The sequence below is a fragment of the Megalobrama amblycephala genome, linkage group LG4 (assembly GCF_018812025.1).
Source record: "Megalobrama amblycephala isolate DHTTF-2021 linkage group LG4, ASM1881202v1, whole genome shotgun sequence".
Taxonomy (NCBI): Eukaryota; Metazoa; Chordata; class Actinopteri; order Cypriniformes; family Xenocyprididae; genus Megalobrama; species Megalobrama amblycephala.
Window position 1 is genome coordinate 41,813,444 of NC_063047.1, and position 20,979 is coordinate 41,834,422.

Sequence of the window (20,979 nt, forward strand, 5' to 3'; positions counted from 1 at the left end):
AGGCATTTAAGGACAACCAGGGGTCTGTGCCAGCGATCCAAGATGAAAGTTTTATTCTCTGGAAACAGTAACTGAATAGGGTTGAATGATTGCATATTTAATATCTGTAAATCGAAACAAATTAAATATAACAGGCATCACTTACCTTTCAGAGGTTCTATAAATTAAAATATTGGTTCCAGGTTCATAAACTAATTGCATTGTGGCATTGCTCGCAAATTCCATAATCATATTGCTTCCTGTCCATCTGTGGTTACAGATCCTGAGTTCACTGTATTTGTTTTTTAGTTGCTGTAATTGCAGTTTGTCCTGTTGATGTTTGTGTGTATTCATGTGTGAGATGAGACTAGATCGTGTGGTCAAACGGAGAGCACTCCAACTTGTTTGTTGCTTGTTTTTATTTGATTATGGTATGTCTGGAGAGCTTTGCCGAAGGCTGCATAACGAAGTGATTTGACATTCCTTTTTGATTGTACAAGAATGCATGAACAAAGAGTTGTGCAAGAACAGAACAATGAAATCAAATGCTGTGGTGAATGTGTTTTTGCCTACAAATCATGCAGATGTCAACTTTAAAATCCATTTTCAACTAAATGTTTTATTTATAAGTTTTAAAAAGGTCAGGGTTTTATTAATCCTGTTTTTCATATCTGTATTCTTTCGGTAATGTATGTGATGTATTAAGTTGGGTTTTAGCAAAAAATAACTTAGTTGCCTTTATCTTAAAGCAGAAAATCTCAGTTACAGGTTGCTATTATAATGTAGCGCTAGTTCTAACTAGATTGTGATACCGATATGATCACCAAGGTCTCTTATGTTCATTAAGGCTGCATTTGTTTGATCAAAAATACAGTAAAAAGTCATATTGTGATATATTACAACTACAATTTAAACTGCTTTCTAGTTTAATATATTTAATTTATTACTGTGATGGCAAGGCTTAATTTCAGCAATTACTCCATGCTGATTTGGTGCTTTACCATCATTTTTAATCAATTTAATGCTAGCAGAATAAAACTACTAATTTCAGTAACAAAAAACAAACTCAAATGCCAAACCTTTTAACAGTAGTGCATGATAAACAACCACAACTTTTTGTGGCTGTAAACACAATGACAAAACACCAATGACAAAGACATCAGGTTATTAATATTCACTTTAAGCTTATGCATATACTCCAATCAGGTATAACATTATGACCACTGACAGGTGAAATGAATAAAACTGATTCTCTCTTCATCACGGCACTTGTTAGTGACTGGGATATATTAGGCAGCATGTGAACATTTTGTCCTCAAAGTTGATGTGTTAGAAGCAGGAAAATTGGACAAGCCTAAGGATTTGAGCGAGTTTGCCAAGGGCCAAATTGTGATGGCTAGACGACTGGGTCAGAGCATCTCCAAAACTGCGGCTCTTGTGAGGTATTCCCAATCTTCAGTGGAAGGAACAAGTGGGGAAGTGATGGGGAGCGAAGGCTGGCCCGTGTGGTCCGATCTAACAGATGAGCTACTAAAGCTCAAATTGCTCAAGTAGTTAATGCTGGTTCTGATAGAAAGGTCTCTCGATACACAGTGCATCGCAGTTTGTTGCGTATGGGGCTGCATAGCCACAGACCAGTCAGGGTGCCCATGCTGACCCCTGTCCATCGCCGAAAGCGGCAACAGTGGGCACGTGAGTATCAGAACTGGACCACAGAGCAATAGAAGAAGGTGGCCTGGTCTGATGAATCACTTTTTCTTTTACATCACGTGGATGGCCAGGTGTGTGTGCATCGCTTACCTCGGGAATACATGGCACCAGTGGTGTCAGTGTTACTGCTTTCACTGATCATCGATGACTCGAAGGTCACAACTTCAAGAGAGAAAAGAAAATGCATTGCTAACAGCACATCTCAAGTGCATACTTGTTTGTCTCAGAGTAATCAAAGGTACTGTATATTGCACTGCTGTGCGCTCTCTTTGCCCCCTGCTTTGTCCTTGAAAAGGGGATCCAGCTCAAATAATATAAGTATCTCTATTAAACTTCACTCTGTGACAATCTAAGCCACTTGGCTTGTAAACTAAGCCAGCTAATAGCTGGTTAACTTATCAAGGATTTGGACACTATTAGCACCTTTTTTTTCCTCTGGAGGCTTGAGAAACCACCAGTCTATAGAAGTGCCAACCTAAAAAAAGAGAGATTGAGATCTGTCTTCCTATTCATCGCATGCAATGGCACACACTCATAGGCACACAGCCACAAGGTCCAACCCCTGGTGTTCAGAAGTAGGTTTGGATAAAGAGTTAAGCCCTGGGGACAGAAGGATTTCCTCTTTCTAAACTGCAGCAATTAAATAGTCCTTTAACATGCCAATGTGAAGCCAGCTGATTCATTTGTGTGTGGAGGCCTTTTCATCGGGGACTTCCACTCCACCACATTAGCATCACTGGACACACACACAACCTTATTCAGTTTCAAGGAAAGAGTTTCAATCGTACAGTATTTCAAAAATATTTGACTCCTAAAATATAGTGAGAGATTCATAAGAACCAAATAATGCTGATGCTTTGATGCAGCGTTGGTGTTTGTGTGTCTGGCTGTCTGCATCAAATGGGATGGTACACAACTCATGTTGAGTCAGCATGAATAGGCCTGGGGATACAGTTCTCAATATATATATATATATATATATATATATATATATATATATATATATATATATATATATATATATATATATATATATATATATATATTTAGGAATATATTATATATAATATAATATGTATATATATATATATATATATATATAGCACAAAAAATCGGATTAAAAATAATCAAGGCATATTTTTCACACTGTATTTTACTAAGGGGACTTGGTGGGGGGACAAAAATATGAGATGAGATGAAAAAATATATATTTTAATGCTTTTGCATTCGCTCACACAACGTTTGCTTTTCCTCCCACCTAATATTATTTTCCTCACAAAAGTTTTGTGAGCGAGCACAGTTTTTCAGGGGAACTCAAAGTTTTGCGAGAGAATGGAAAAACATAGAAATATTGAGATGATTTATTGTGATTCATTAAAGCGAACCATTGAAAGTGAGTCGCGGATACGAATTGAATGTTTATTAAAGGCTCAGAAAAAAAAAGATGTTTTTTTTTTACTTTATTATTTTTAAAGCTGATGCGATGCTTTTTATGTAATGACATTACTAAGATTATAAGTAAATCTTTTTTTATTTAATAAATTGTAAAAAATTACAATCTTTGTACCATATTTGTCATATTTCTGAGAGTGTAAAAAACAAGTCTGGAAGTAATGAGTCTGGAAGTAATGGAGGATTTAGGAATATATCGTTCAGAAATGAAAAATTAATTGTTTTTAAAGACTTTGGGCAGGTGTTTCCTGTGTAAAACAGTCTCAGACATACATAGGAATATCCATACTACAGCTGTACATTGCGCTCATTCTTTTGAGAGCCTACAGTGAAAGTATAGTTTACAATATTCTTTTCATACAATATTCCTATGTTTTACCAACTTCAGTTCTTTCTTTTTCATATTTAAAACAGCCCCCGTTTTTCGTAGACCTTGCATAAACGAGTCCGCCTCTCTTCTTCTAGTCCCTTTTATGGTAACTGTCTGTGAATTATATTATTCCTGTAGAGGTCAGCTACAAATTATCCCACGAGCCTGTGAACTTCACGCCTGGTTGTGCATGATGCTAATTGTATAGATGATTGATCACTCCTCTTATGTACTTGGAGCTGATGAAAAGATCCCTGAAAGGCTGAGAAAATTATAGCCCTCTCAGCCAACTGGTGAACACTGCCATGCCAACCCGCCCCGAGCAGCTCTACGCAAAACCACACTCAGTACATCTGGATGTAAGGCCGTCTTTACTGATTCAGATGAATAATACATGGGTGTAAATGGATGAAGCCATAATCACGCATTTAATAGGCATTAAATATAAATGCGTCAACACACCACTTGGAGCACTCTGAGTGCAGCCAGGCGGAACTGATCAGCAGTGACGTCTGCGCTTTTTTTCCCCTTTTTTGCTTGTTTAATGGACAGCCTTCCCATGACACAAGCCTGTACTGTACATGTCGATATGTAGATGTGAATGGACTGACCTCTTTTAAGACGTTCTGCCCTGTGAGATTGGCACCAGACTATTTTGCAGAATAGTCTGGCATTCATGAAGGTGATCACCACGAATGTCAGCCTAGTGATTCATTGTGTGGCTTCAAACGTTGTACTGCCAGTGACACCCACTTCCCTACTCAGCAAAAAACCCTCAAATGATCCTAAGCAGCATTGTGCAATACATGACCACTGATGCCTGCATACTTTGGCTGGACATATGCATACTTTGGCCTGCTGTTTTTGTAGTAGGCCTACGTCCACATCTGATTTGTGTTGTGTTTTTGTAAGTGAGCCAGTGGATTAAACTTAATTGAACTCAGATTAGGTGGCTTTGACCTACAGTAGTGGAACTTTTATTAAAGCTGAGGCCTGCATTTTAAAAAACAAGTTCTTTTTGCACTTACTCTATAGCTGACTTATTCATCTTGCCATGAAACTCCCTGACCCCCCTTCCCCCTTCTGTACAGCCAAAAAGCCAGCCAAATATTTTCATAGGAAATAATGAAATTCCTGAAATTATTAGGAGGGAAACCTTATATCATCTGTTCTCCTGAGCTGGCTTCCATAGTTTCACAAGCGAACCTCTGCCGCCTTTTGATTTCTTTTTTTCCCCCTTTTTTTCCCTTTTTTTTTTTAAAGGACGACATCATTCTATTGCAGTATTGCTAATATATATATATATATTATTACTTTGTATATCTGAATGTTGAATTTTATTCTCCCAAAAATAAATAGATATTTTGACTGAGCATATTGTGTTTGATTGGTGGTTTTATTTTAAAAATGGGATGTACACTAACCAACGTGATTTATAAATAGATTTTGTGTTTGTTTGGAAATGTTTACTAGACTTACTTTCCTTCTTTTGAAATGTCATACCTAACAGTTTCTTTTCTTTTTCTTTTTCTTTTTTTAATCCCCTTGGATGACATCATTCTAATTATTGCAATATGTATACTTTGGTGCTGGTTAGGTGCAGTCTCACTTGTCTAGATAAACTAGACTCTAGATCAAGATAAACCAGTGAGATACTTATCAAAGTGCTCATACAAGTGTCAAAGTGCTCATTCTTTACCCATAACCAGTTGAAATGATTATCACAGTAATGTTGAAAGAATATCTATTCTATTTTGAGTTGTTTTCTAAATATATAAATATATATGTGTGGAATGAGGCAGGTTATTTGAGAACTGTACCACACAAGATGCTTCCACGCTTTGCTGCATCTCATTGGCAGCTGTGTTGGCTTGTAACGTCACCACCACAACTAATCATCAATGTTCTGCCTAGAGAACATCACACCCTCAGCCTTGTTTGTTCATATTTGTGCAACGTTATCATGCCTCTGTCCTTTGCTTTCATTCACTCAGAAGGGTTATTATATGGGTCAATGAAATGACAATCTTTTTTCCAGATCTAATTTCTAAAAGGTATTTAAAAATGCATGATTAAAATACATTATTGAAAAATGCATTATATACATATAATGAAAAACACCTCTTCTACGATGAAAATGTTTGGTTATATATAATATTTGGGGGATAAAAACAGGAAATCAAAGAGACTGATGACTGTGTAAAATATCAGTTTATTTAATTAGGAAATGTAATATCACTTAATTTAAGCTTAAGATGGAAAATGTCATGTCATTGACCAGATGTTGACTGAATTTTATTCCCACAAAATTATTAGATATTTGACTCAGCATATTGTGCCTGATTTGTGTTGTTATTTTAAAAATGGGATGTTCAATAACCAACATGCTTTATATATTTTGTGTTTGATTGGAAAAGTGGTCCAGTATTTAAATGCAAACGTGTGTTTACTGGACTTAGTCTTCTTTTGAACTGTCATGAGGCTACTAGTGTTTCTCTTTTATGACAGTGAGTGATGACTTTACAAGACATAGTGCCATAATATAAGGCTTACAAGAAAATAAATACCAGGAAATGGTCATCCTGTCTCCTAAGCCTGTGTCTTCCTTAGAAGGTTAATACATCAAAAAGCACTACAAAGTGATACATACATTTTCATAATGTCTCGGCTAACCCTGGGTTTAGCAGTATGACAGCAGATACCGTGTTTGATTGGTCCTCACGGTGAACTGGCTAACAGATGTTGCTCTTAAGATGAGGAATGAGACCTGGCTGGTTTTTTTTATTTTTTTGTTTTTTTTTGTTTTTTTTTCCCCCCTCTCATTGAATAGTGGAGGTGAGTGTTTACTACATTTAAAAGTTTTGGTGGTAGGTGCTCAGTACCACTTGTATTCATTTTTGTTCCAACATTTTTCAAAAAGGAAATGTTTTGAGAGAATTAAACTGGGCCTCCCGTAAAGACAGGGGAGGTTAGCGGAGAGGTAATATGAAATACTATACGTCTACGCAAATATGAATATATGCATGGTTACATGCTGTTGTACTTATGGAAATGTATGTCTCCAGCAAGCCAGCATTCATCACTCCAGTGAGGCTTGTCTTTGTTTGACTTGCATGACAGTTATCACTGCAGGGGAAAGTCTTGCATGGGAATAACATACCCAGTGTGTTTGAGGTGAAATAATAAGCATTTTTTAGGGGGCCATGTTTGGAACTATCCAAATGACACAATGCATTCCTAACTAGACAGGGCCAATGACCTCTGACCTCAGCGCTGGCTGCAGAGCAGAGCTCAGGTTTCCTTCAAAATACAAACTCTGTGTGACAGCCTCACTAGGGCCATTAAATTACAGATCACTGCATCTCTTGACAAACATTTACACACATGCTCTTCATGTATTTTCTGTACAGGCTTTCCCATCTATCCTGAGACTGTTGTATTTCATTAATAAAAAATTCCTCAAAATGTGGTCATTATATTTACCCTTTAATTGGACATTTAGAAAACCAAATAAAAAAAAATGTATCATTTGTAAATCCAGCGATTCATGTAGATATATATTTGTTTAATTTAATTAGTTCAAATACGATTCATATTTTACTTCATTTAAAATATTTCTGTGAAATATTACAGGGAAAAAAGGTCCATTGTATATTGTCAAAAGTTATGTACAACTCACACAGAAGTCACTTTTAAACCAAACGGCTTTCTATTGGTCAATGAGAAATCAGCATCTTTCACCCTCACGCGACATTCCTGATTGCATGGATTTTACAAAACCACTGTAAATAGGCATAAAAGATCAATATTACTATTTTAATAATTGACTTCAACATGGTTAAATTAATTGGAAAAACAATATTTTAGTTTTTTAGGGGGCTTGTTGTAGTTTCAGACATGATCAAGATCCACAATCTTATCCCAATTCTTTTTCATCTTGGTTTTAAGACTATTTTGCAAGTCTAATTTCTCTATTTTAAAGGTCCCGTTTTTCGTGGTTTTTTGAAGCTTTGATTGTGTTTATAGTGTGCAATATAACATGTGTTCATGTTTCGCGTGTAAAAAAACACAGTATTTTTCACATAATTTACTTATCTGTATACCGCTGTTTCCACTGTCATAAAAACGGGCTGATGACTTCCTTGTTCTATGAAGTCCCTCCTTCAGAAATACGTAACGAGTTCTGATTGTGCCAGCGGTTCCTGTGTTGTGATTCGACAGCTATGAGCGCACCGTGCCCGGAAAAGTCACGCCTCTTACCATAACGTGTAGATGCAAGCGCTCAGTGTTATTGTAAACATGTCTTTAATTTTACCCTATCAATTTGAGCCGGAATCAGACCCGGTGATTGGACTGCGGGATGAAAATAACAGCGTTTCGACGACATGCCGACAAACACACTCTACAAACGCAACTCTTGTGTATTCCTGTGGGTGGAGGTTAGTCAAAAAAACTGTTTTAGTGACGTCATTAAAGAAGGAAGTAGAGGGATGTAGTCCAAACTGGCCGTTCGATGTAGGCGACTTCTGTTAAATAAAATATCTCGCTTGGCATTGAACTTTGAGCTTTAAAATTTTACAGATTTTATTTATACTCTAACAACAACATTACACACTAACTAAAGTTTGAAACATGGGATCATGAAGAACGGGACCTTTAAAAATTTAGCCTTGCAAGGTAACAAAATAAATGATATATTAATGATCCTGACTGTTGTGTCACAGTTGGTGTTATGTATGTCGCCTGTTCTTCGGAGGTCTTTTAAACAAATTAGATTTACATAAGAAGGAGGAAACAATGGTGATTTCCATGTACTGAACTCTAATTATTTTAATTATGTCTAATTATGTCGCGATTGTCACGCGCATTTCGTCAGTAAAGCCGGTTCCCTGATTACCACTAAATCGCCATCACCTGCTTTCAAATGGAGCGCCATTGAATAGACAGAGCCGTAGATCAATGACAAGCTACGCAATATCACGTTCATTATCGAAGGCAATTCATCTGCGATAATGAACGCGATAGTGCGTAGCTTGTCAGTGAACTACAGCTCTGTATATTAAATGCCGCTCCATTTGAAAGTAGGTGATGGCGATTTCGCGGTAATCAGGGAACCGGCTTTACTGACAAAATGCGCGTGACAATCTCATGCGATATATCGCCCAGCCCTGTGTTTGTCAATTTTGTGTGTATTCAACAGTTTAAGTGCAATAAGATACGAAAGAGAAATTAGTTTAGTACTCCCACTCTGTGTGACAGGCTTTTAGTCTGCATGTGCTTTGAGTATTTGTGCTCTGAAAAACGGATGTCAGTACAGCAGTAATAATCAGGCAAGAGTCAGAATTTGGCTGGACAGTGGCATCAGAACTACAGCTGATAGAATGTGCACTGTAGCACGATACTACGATCTTTCTTAAAAAGCAGATGGTGAAGACATTTTAACCCCTTAGCATTCCTAAGGTCTCTTTTGGAACGATATTTGTACCACAGGTGGTACAGTGGAATGCCTAATCATTCACAATATAAAATCATGATATCAAACACCCCTACAGTATAGGTTGAAGATTTTGAGATTTTTTTCTGTTTTGAATAAGTGGTGTTTTTTTGTTTTTGTTTTTTTGTTCTGCAGGGCTTACATGAACGTGAAGGAGCTGAAAGAGGTTTTGAATTTGGATGGATCCACACACTTGAACATATTCTTTGCTAACTCATCTGATGAAGATGTGGCTGGTGTGGGCACTTGGCCTTGGGATAAAGAAGCTCTAACACATTTGGGTAAATAAATACATGCACCACTAAAAAATAGATAACAGCACTTAGATTAGCATATATTTTGCAGTTTTTAGACTTTTTAAAGTGCCCCTATTGTGCTATAAAAATGGTCTATTCAAAGATTCAGTCTCTCTAAACCCATCCTTTCTGCGAGCCAACTCCCTTCTGATTACTCAGATGGCCCAGTCTGTTGTGATTGGTCTAGAACAGGTGTGGCGAACGTCGGCCCTGCAAAGTTTAGCTCCAACCCTGATTAAAACTCACCTGTCTGTATCTTTCTAGTAACCCTTCAGACCATGATTAGCTGGTTCAGGTGTGTTTGATTAGGGTTAGAGCAAAACTCTGCAGGACTGTGGCTCTCCAAGACTGACGCTTTCCAACCCTGGTCTAGAGGCTTACAATGTCAGAAACTCCTCTTACCATATCTGAATTTCAGATCCAGAGGCTTCCTCAGTGCTTGATAAAACAATGATATGAACAGTAACGATGGCTAGTTTTTCCGTAGTTTTCTGTATCAATTCCAGCAAAAGTCCTCATCCTTACGAAAAGCATGCAAAGTGGATTCGCAGCACTGAAAACAGCATCTTCTTGATATGTCAACAACACAAACTTCAGGCCTTAGCTATAACTACAGTGTTTGAGGGCAGGTCAAAATAGATGTTGTTCATGGGCAGTGAAGACCATAGGCTGGTTTTATGCAAATGTTTTACATTGTTATGTACAGTAGGTACATTAAATGAGACTGGAATTGCTGACGACTCATTTCAGCAGTTCAGAATTGATTCTTTCTTTTAGGAGACAATAAATTAATTTGTTGTGCACTTTGATCTTCATTTGTCGTACACTTTGCAGACCTTTTACATTCACAAACAACTATATTACACACTGCATAAAAGATAATATTCGAAAAAGCATAGGGGCATTTTAAAGAGCAGTGACCAAGAAAGATCACCAAAAAGTTACCAAAACTTATCAACACTATGGCACAGTGGTAGAGCACATTATGATATTGAGTCTGAATTGTCATTTCCTGTCAATGTTCATTGTCAACAGAAAATAGACATTAAACATTCCAAAATGAGCAGGTACCAAAAAAAGATGATGCTTATGATACCTGTTCTTGCTCTGTCTTTTTTGAGGTGGGATTGTATTAAACCCTTCATTTTATGGTACGTTTGGCCACACTCACACCATGATCCATGAGATTGGCCACAGCCTCGGACTGTACCATGTCTTCAGGGGAATCTCTGAGGTGGAGTCCTGTAACGATGCCTGCTTGGAGACTGAGCCCTCTCTTGAGACAGGAGATCTGTGTGCAGATACCAATCCCACACCCAAGTACAAGTACTGCAGAGATCCTGAGCCAGGCAATGATACCTGCGGCAGACGTCATTTCACAAACACCCCTTTCAACAATTACATGAGCTATGCTGGTAAGACATATCAGCTTTCAATGTCTGTTTATTTTAGCATTTCTAGAATGGCTTTAAAATTAGTGAAACGTCTGTGTTTTTGTTTTGTTTTTTGTTCATTTTGTTCCCATAAAGATGATGACTGCACAGATTCCTTCACGTTGAACCAGGTGGCTCGGATGCACTGTTACCTAGATCTGATCTACCAATCTTGGAGACCTGGCAGTAAACCAGCTCCTGTTCCTCTACCTCCTCGAGTAACAGCGCAGGACCAAGACTCCCTTACCCTAGAGTGGTTCCCTGCCCTCACTGGCCATTACTTAGACAGGTGAAAAGAACTAGAAACCAAAGCTATTCCTAGATAGATCATTCATTTTAATAAACAAGAACCTTTATTAAATTGTGAAACCCAAGATGTAACATGATTTTTGGTGTAGTAACATAGTGAGAAGTTATTGAGAATTAAAGAAAAAGTAAAATATACTACAAAAAAAATAATCCTACAAAAATATTTAAGGAAATATGTTTTTACAAGCTAGCTCCTACTGATTTATATCTTAATTTAGTTTAAATCTGAAAACCTGTTAACCACTCTGGTGTACTTTTAAAAATACTTTTTTTTTTTAATTTTGATGTTTTGAAGTTTACTGTTTATTTCTATAAAATTACAAAATCAAACAAAAATTTGAGTTTTAACCCTCAGGGGTCTGAGGATTTTTGGGTCCCTGGAGAAGTTTTGACATGCCCTGACATTTGTGCTTTTTTCAGTTGTTCATAAACATATTAATGGAAAAAGTGTCATTACACTGTATTCAGCACAAACTAGGCTACAATAATATGTGAGGAACATGTATGTACACGTTTGTATTTTTGAAGGAATAACGTTTATGCGTGGTTATTGGAAAAACAAAAAACTTAAGTCAACGAAATAAAGCCAAAAAATATATATTAAATCTGTGTTCACAAGACTTCTGGGTATTGGAGATTGTAGACTAGAGTTTTTGCTTCAAAATGAGGTAAAAAGTATGCTGCCTGCTTGTTCATATAAAACAATAGAGAGATTTAAATTTTCTAAAACATCTTTGGTCAAGAAACACAGTATGCGAGGAGGCGTGAATCATCATGAATAATGGGTGATTCTCACCTGAGAAGACAAAAGAATCGCATAAAGAGCTCTAATGACCTGCATAAATAATGAGCTCTTTCAGTCAGGTAGACTGTGAAAAAACCCTCTGTTGATCATCATGGTGTAAATCAAACATACAGAAAAAAACAGCAATACTGTGAAATATTATTACAATTTAAAATAATGGTATTCTATTATATTCTTAAAAATATAATGCATTTCTGTATATAAAAATGTCCCAACAAAAACTTTCTCTTATAAATCTCAAAGAAAATGAAAAATAAAAATATATAACATTTAGTTTGACCTTGAAAATCAGCATTTTATAATGGTAAGGCACCTCCTTCAGTATATTGTTATTGAAAAAGGGGAAGAGTTTTAGCTCTGTACAATATTCATGAGATATGCCTTATATTGAACAAATGACAATCACTGTAGAGGAGGTAAACCTGATATAAAAAAGTACACTACAATGAGATGTTCTGAGTGCATTCAAGACTTGTTTTAGTAGTTAATTTTCATAATTTTATTAGTTCATTCCAGAAATTCTTACATTATGTAAGTACCCCAATAAAAATTAATGGTGAGAAGCTAAACAAGTAAAGGTCAATCATGTCAATAACGATTAAAATTTATGTAGTGCAGTACTGCACATGCCACCCAAAGGTATGTGGGTATGATGAAGAGATTTGAGTCATGTACCAATTTCTCTCCCATCACCATAGCATTTCTCTCAACTGTTTTATAGATTTTTAAAGGCATCAAGAGGTTATAAAAAAGTTTGTGGTGTTTCTGTGTCTAAGTTGCTACTTTGGCTGTCTGTTGATTTCCTAGAGAAGTGGGATCAATTTGTGACAGATGTACTGAAGTTGGGGTGCTCCTGCAGTATGCCTCGAACTCATCCTCTCCCAGACCCTGCGCCCCCTCCGGCCACTGGAGCCCTCGTGAAGCCGAAGGTAAGACTCAAAAACTCTAATGAATCCTTAGACTAAAATATTATCCAAAAGCCCTACAACAGATGCCTTCTTTGTTTGATAATTATTATTATTATTATTATTTTATTATTATTATTTTTTTTTTTTTATTTAACCCATGCTTTATTGATTTAACTCTGTCAGCTTTTTAACTTTTTTTTTTTTTTTTTTTTTTTTTTGGAGTGCTATTCACAAGATGCTCTGGAACATAACAATAGGATAGTAAGATATTAATGGTTGAATTCACAATGACATTAAGCCATAATAAGTCACATAGCATATGATGAAACTTACAGGCCATTTAATGGTTTTGTTAGTGGCCTACTTGAATCATTTTAGGAGGATTCCTGTTTGGATTTAAACTGACTGCTTTGGCAAAGTGAAAGGAACCTGTTTCTGTTGACACTTGGAAATTGTGTTCAATTGGTGAGTGCCGTTCAAACCATTAATGTGCAGTTTTATTGAGTGGGATAAATGATTAAAGCATTGCACCCAATGCAGGTTGCCAAGTGAGGCCAATATTGGATGGAACAGCAAAGTAATCTATGAGGAGAAGAACTAAAACGTGTGGAAAAAATTAGTCATAGGGGTTGTCATAAATTTCGATTTTCTCATGTGTTTATTTTAAGGCTAGAAAAATGTGGACATATGGAAGAATTGGTCCATAGAGCTTTGTGCACATAAATGAATGTTTTTTACCACAGGGAATGAGTCATGTTTTCCTGCGCTGTATCAATGATCTTGCCCTCGTAGTTCAACCTTTGATCCGGTATCACAGAACGAAGCCAAACTGCCATGGTCAGGCTATTCTAATCGAAAGCCTGACGGAATCTTTTTTTTTTTTTTTTTTTTTTTTTGTTATTTTTGTATTTTATTATAAGTATGAAATATCTGTATAACTTACCTAAGCACTCAGAAAAAGCTCTAGGCCCTAACGGCCATGACATATGCCCACTATTTTAGCTGGAACCGCAAAAGCTCTTGAAAAAGTGAATTGGACTTGACATTGAAATGTTGAAAACAACTTCAGAGACCTACATTCCAGAGGCCGCTGTTTTTCTGTTTAATTACTTAATCACTTCATTTGGGTTGCTTTTAAAAATGGGTGAGTCAGACTTGTGGCGGGTACAGCCGTAAGTGCATGCTTGTATCCCTCAAAGCCAAGTTGGCCCAGCAGTGGCTACACGCAGTCAGCTGAGAAGGCATGCCCAGGCTTGCCATGGCCACAACTCTTTAACTATGCTTTGCACTTGGATGGATTCCCTGATGTACTCCATTGCCCGGGCCATCTTTCCACTGTTTACAATCGGATACAAAACCTGACTTTGACGACCTGCAGCTGGCTTGAACCTCTGCCCTTTACGCGCTCAGAAAATCACCTGCCTGCAGTGCACACCTCATCTAATGCATGCCCCCTGTCCTCAATCATCTAGGTAAAAAAAAAGCCCCCCCCCCCCCCCCCCCCCCCCCATTCAAGTGTCCTTAGTTGACTTTCTGGAAACAAGCAATATGGCAGGGTTGCCCTTATCGTGTTGGTGGAATTCAAGAAAAGAACAACACTGGCACAATAAATATATTGATGCAAGAGTGCTGTGCAAAGTCAACTCGATTTGCTACACAAATTACTCTGTGGTTTCTCGTGCTCATGAGAAGGATCCCACAGTTGACTGAAAACATGAAGAAGACAAGAATGAATGTGAGACACAAAACCAGGAATGCTAGGAATTACTTGTGTCTCCGTCCCACTCTTACCTCAACACTTTGTTTGTCTGCTGTGTCCCCATTGATCAGCAAGTGTTTCCACTATGGCTATCAATAATCTTCAAGTGTTGTTTTTGTTTTTTTATCTAAAAAAATGTTTGGTTTGTTTGATGTGAGTAAATGCAAGGCTTGTGATATAACTTATTGGTTTGTTTTGGAAAGTCCAGTTCTGCTTGATGGCTTGCACTATTTCTGGCTTTGTCCTTTCTCCCATTTCATCTAATATTTCTTCTAATATTCCCTTGATCAGCAGCTGAGGTACATGGGGGACCTATGTAGGAGACATTTTGCAAAAATATTTGCATTTGATACTATGAAAATGCATCTAGTTTCTGAACATCCCAGTTTGTTTTGGCCATCTAACTGAGCAGCAAATACCCACCCTAGAACAACAGTGATATCAGAGTCAGACGTGCGAAGGAGGTTAGTTACCTAGATGCTTGGCTGAGGTCAACCAAATAAACATTAACACAACTTTTGCCCAACTCTTTTTCCATTTGTCATTTAACTTGTAGTCAGACTACAAATGATGCTTGACTGAGGTCAACCAAAATAAACGCTAAAGAAGCTTTTACTTCACCTTTTTTCCATTCGTCATGCAAACCGGTCAGATCAAAAACCAACATTAAAAAGCAACAGTGGCCCCAAAAAGGGATGCTTAAGCCACACATAAAAATGTACAAATGTCATGAAATTAAATAAAATAATAAAAATATCAATGTGAAAGATGGCAGCCACATTTTGTAGCAAGACATTTGGTAGAACTAACTAACTAAATAAATAAAGCAGCACAGATATAAAATACAAAGGTATACATAATATGAGAGTCACTGGGCATCTTCAAGAATTCCCTACAGGGAAATTTGAGAATATAAGAGAATATTAGCATGTTTCATCCACATTTTAGTTAATTAGGTTTAGCTAATTATTTAAAACAAAACAATTGATGTGCTGCTTAAAATTAGGATTACTTTGGAAACATTAATTTGGAAACTTTCTGGATGTGGTTACGTTAATTATTAGTGAATCATGTTTTACGTGTGCTGGACTGAACCTGTGGTTACTCTAAACATGTGAACTTGAGAAGAACTAACTTCATACCTCCACTAAAATCACTGCAACACCATCTGGTCAAAAAGGTTCAAGAAAGGCTAGCATGATTTATTTGCAGATGCCACTTGGTTTGTTGTTTTCATATCCAATGCAACCAAATACTTTCTGAGTTTATATCTGCAGTTCAAATATTACACACTGCATGAAAGTTTATGAACATTATTAAAAGTTATTGTTTGCATCTTTTTAGTGGTGTTTTAAAAATCCATGGCTGCATCTGAAAACTTAAAAATGCTGATGCATTCCAAAGTATGAAGGCATCAAGGCATGTCCGAATCCAATGTTCCCTGTTGAAAAACCTGGTTAGGTATGTTTTGAAACATGGCAGCTGGTTTGAGCTGGTTTATGCTGGTCCTTAGCTGGTCGTGAGCTGGTTTAAGCTGTTCAAGTGCTGGTCCTAAGCAACTAGCTCTAGCTCAGGACCAGCTTATAACCAGCTCAGGATATACTTAAACCAGCTCATGACCAATTAAGGACCAGCATAAACCAGCTCAAATCAGCTGTCATGCATCAAAACATACCTAACCAGCAGTTTCAACAGTTTCTGTCTCCTGAGATACCTTCATCTGATCGTTTTTTGAAGGCAGCATGGATGTATCCTTGGCTGCCTTTGATATCCCACAGTCCTGTGCATTCCATTCTGTGACAGTTTAAAAATAAAGATGGCATCTGAAAGTAGCAGTTGGTGATTAGTTTGTGTGTAAATGTATGCTTTTGATCAACGTTTTCCACTTTTAATGTCATTTCTTGCAAGAAATTACTATTGTAGTAATTAAATATTCTCTTAGTTATCACTAAAGATCATTAAACCATAATGCTGCCTCAGAAGTCTGAAATCGTGAGCTAACTTCATTTGCAAATGATGCCTGCAAAGTCTTTGCCTGATAAAGCATTGAGGCAACAAGTCAGCTACCTAGGTTTTCAGACATAACCCATGTATGATGAAGGACCATTCTCATCTGCTTGATTATTGAGATCATTTTGGAGTATTTAAGCTATCCACCGTGACTTTGTTCTGCAAGCCAACAAAGGTTGCTGGAAATAAATATATAATGTTCTGCAGAAACTCATCATTATAATATAAAATAATTATTATCTTTACTTAGTACAGAATATCAGCAAGCTTGTAGCTGTTAGCCACTGCTGTAGGTTTCGTTTTAAGCAAATTTTCCTTCAGAACTTCAGTGGGGCCTCATTGTCAAGCTCACCCCCTCTCCGGTCCCCTTCCCCTTCAGCTGCCTCACAATGACCTCTTGACAGTTTTTAAAAAGGAAAAACTGGGCCCAGGGCCAGAATTCTCCCCATGACCTCCTGCCATCTCACTGAAGAACATCATTTGGCCGTCTTAGAAACTGTTTGTTTGTTTTTGAAATGTCATTCATTAATCCAAGAATCCAAAAATCGTATTTAATAGCAGAACTCACTGCAATTGATATTATTCAGTAAATAATTAGCGGTGCTTGCTAAGGCAAACATCAGTATTACTATAGGTCATTCTTAGGTTTTCAACCACATAGTAATTTCCTGGCAAGCACGCTTCAGTGTAAAAAGTTTTAAAAGAAAATTTGTAACAGTAAAATACTGTAAAAATGCTACTGTAAAAATCTGTTAATTGGTTAATAGAAAGTTCCCTTATGCGATGAAAACTTTTAATACATCTTCGGACACTTTAAGTAGATTTACAGTAAAATAATGTTCAAATTTTTAATGTTCAGAAGTAAAAACGAACAGCCATCTTATAATTTAGAGTGAAATCCATAAACTGATATTCCCACAATTCCCTGCATCAGACTTGACATTTGATTGTATTTTGTTTAAAGGTCCCGTTTTTCGTGTTTTTTTGAAGCTTTGATTGTTTATAGTGTGCAATATAACATGTGTTCATGTTTCGCGTGTAAAAAACACAGTATTTTTCACATAATTTACTTATCTGTATACCGCTGTTTCCACTGTCATAAAAACGGGCTGATGACTTCCTTGTTCTATGAAGTCCCTCCTTCAGAAATACGTAACGAGTTCTGATTGTGCCAGCGGTTCCTGTGTTGTGATTCGACAGCTCTGAGCGCACCGTGCCCGGAATAGTCACGCCTCTTACCATAACGTGGAGATGCATGCGCTCAGTGTTATTGTAAACATGTCTTTAATTTTACCCTATCAATTTGAGCCGCAATCAGACCCGGTGATTGGACTGCGGGATGAAAATAACAGCGTTTCGACGACATGGCGACAAACACACTCTACAATTGCAACTCTTGTGTATTCCTGTGGGCGGAGGTTAGTCAAAAAACAGTTTTAGTGACGTCATTAAAGAAGGAAGTAGAGGGATGTAGTCCAAACTGGCTGTTCGATGTAGGCGACTTCTGTTAAATAAAATATCTCGCTTGGCATTGAACTTTGAGCTTTAAAATTGTACAGATTTTATTTATACTCTAACAACAACATTACACACTAACTAAAGTTTGAAACATGGGATCACGAAGAACGGGACCTTTAAATAATTATGCTTCTTGTTAGTTTTTATTATCAGTTTTGTATATTCTGGATTTATGTCACATTTTATGGTGTTTAATTAATGTTTATTCTATTATTCTAGAGCCATGTGTTTTACCATAATGAAGTTTTGTATTTGTTTGCATGATAATGTGTGCACCTTCTTTATATTAGTGAATTACAATATTATATGCCTATTTCATACAACCAGTTACATTTTAATTAATCCACAGATGCAACCAATATGTAACATGAACATTAAATTGAACTTTGAAAATGTTAAATCCTGCATCCCAGTTGGGACCTCCACAACACAAAATACACTTTTTAAATAATAAACAATAAAAAGTGTGTGTTACCTTGATGGAGTTTTGTATTTGTGTGTATGACATTGTGTGCACCTTCTGTATATTAGTATATACCTCAGCTTGTGGAAATTATACAGTAATTATGATCAACTCTAACTCATCATCTGTCTCTTTTACCACCTGTATTATTGAGTTGGTTATTAGTATATTGTACATGTACAAAAGAGTGTAGTAGGGTGTAATTTTATATCAGTTAATGATATACAGGGTTTTTACTGCAAATGTTGGTTCAGTTTTGTGAAACCTAAAATGTTGCTACCTTATTTTTTACGGTAAAGTTTTGGCAACCACAGCTGCCATTTTTTACCGCAAATTTCATGAATTTATTTTTGGGAGTGTAGCATCCTGACAGCATCAAAATACTCTCCTCGTTTTCATGACTTCACAGTGTTAAAGGGCAAATAACATGACATTTTCTTGTGCTTCCAAGTTTGAAATATGTTTTTGGTTTTCATCCTTTGCTTTCCTCCTTAGGTCCACCAGATGTAGAGCAGGCCTGTGAAGCGAGTGTCAGCACTTGGAGCCCCAACGCCGGCCTAGACTCGAGTAGCGTTGGCTCAGCCTCTTGCCCACCCCAGGGCTGTATGCTCCAACTCGAGTTTGCCTATCCACTAGTACCTGACTCCCTCACTGTTTGGGTCACCTTCTTCTCTCCAGAGGAGACTGGACTGCCTGCAATCCACGACATCCTTTTGTTGACCCTTAGTGGGAACAACATCTCACTGGGTCCACAGTATGTGTTCTGTGACACACCATTAACGCTGAAGCTTGATGTGGAGGAGGAGGTGTATGGGGTGCAGTTCTTCACCATGGAGCAGCACTTGGAAATCGACGCCACATTGCTCACCTCAAAGCCAGACAATCCTTTGTGCCGGTCATGTCATCCTCTACGCTATAGACTGATTCGCCAGCCACCGTTCACACACTCACCACATGGGCTGATCCTTCAGGAGCCCACTCTAAAATACGTGGACAGGTAAGGCTTGAAAGAAATTTGCTTTTATTTTTATTCTTTCAGTTTTTATTTTAGATTTTAGTTAAATGCTTTGTAGTTTTTTAAAAATAATTTCAGTTTTCATTTCAGTTTTAGCTTTTTTTTGTGCTATTTCCAGTTAATAATTTTAGTTGAACTTGAACTGAACAAAAATGAGAAATGTTGCTAACTGAAATAAGAGTTTCCATCTAATATTTATATTTTATTTTATTTCTGTTAGCAAAAAAAGTTTAATAGTTTTAGTTCTAGTTTTAACAATAATAACCCTGGATCTGACATTCATTCTCTTAAAGGGTTAGTTCAAAATACTGAGCCGGCGTTCAGACGTGAACACAGAAGCCTGCACTGCGTATAATAACAGTTCAAATTGTTACAGTTTTTCTCAATTGCTTTGGCACATTTTTCAAAACCGACTCAGCATTCTCTAAACCATAAGTGCAATTGTCACAACTGTTCGCTGACACATCAAAACTCTATTGCATGTCTGCAAAATGTAGTTACTCACCCAAAACATTTAATTCATGCTTCAAAACCTAATTATTATGTCAGTAAATTGGCCAGTGCCACCAAAATAACAAGTGTTTTTGCCATCGTGTGAGCCATACTGGTAAAAATGTTTAGATGTTTTTTCACTATGGAAATATTTGATACAAATTGCATGTGTTTTTTTACTTTTTTAGTTGACACTGTTTTCTACACTATACAAGAATGTATAGCTGAATGCTCTTGTGCATCACACTGAGCTTTAAAATATAGATTTCAGCAGTAGATAGAAAATATATACTAGGAAAAGTCAATACTGTAGTACACATTTGGTCCCACTTTATATTAAGTGTCCTTATCTATTTTGTACTCGCATCAAAAAATAACTACATTGTGTTCATATTGCAAAACACTTGTGCTGCTATTGAGGTGGATACGGGTAAGGTTAGTGACAGTTTTGGGGTATGGGTAGGTTTAAGGGGTAAGGGAAGGCTCAACAGTGTAATTACAGCTGTATTCTTTATTTATTTATTTATTTTTAAATAAGTACAATATAAAACATGTATGTACACAAGTGCATTGTGTCAAAAGTAGTTAAAGTAGTTAAAGACACCTAATATAAAGTGGGACTGAACATATTTATTTATACAGCACATTTATTTTTGTAGAAATGTGTTACATGTAAACTGAAAATTCACAGTTGCTTGTTCATTTTTACATATTCTATTACATGTCTTCCCCAACACCACACATTCTTACATATCTTGCTCTTTCACGTCAGTTTTGTCAGTATACATGTAACACGTTTCTTGAAAAATAAACTGCTGTTGCTGTTTAGGGACTTAGACTCCATGTTCAAAAATGGTAGTGATTGTACTGGGCAAACTCCATATAACCTATACTGTATGCTTCCAAACTTGATTGGTTGATTGGTAAGATTGTTATTCCTATTCATTACAATGGTAGGCCATTTGC

At 36.8% G+C, this 20,979-nt stretch overlaps 1 protein-coding gene across 5 annotated transcripts in view; it reads left to right on the plus strand.

Annotated features, from left to right (window-relative positions):
* The window catches only part of pappab (pregnancy-associated plasma protein A, pappalysin 1b), a 137,892-nt gene that overhangs the window by 49,892 nt on the left and 67,021 nt on the right, over positions 1-20,979 (plus strand). For all 5 annotated transcript variants that reach the window (XM_048189431.1, XM_048189432.1, XM_048189430.1 and 2 more), the window contains 5 exons: positions 9,141-9,286; positions 10,423-10,716; positions 10,831-11,023; positions 12,656-12,777; positions 19,002-19,503. In XM_048189431.1, the coding sequence (XP_048045388.1) occupies positions 9,141-9,286; positions 10,423-10,716; positions 10,831-11,023; positions 12,656-12,777; positions 19,002-19,503 (1,257 nt within the window). The remainder of the gene's footprint in view (positions 1-9,140; positions 9,287-10,422; positions 10,717-10,830; positions 11,024-12,655; positions 12,778-19,001; positions 19,504-20,979) is intronic.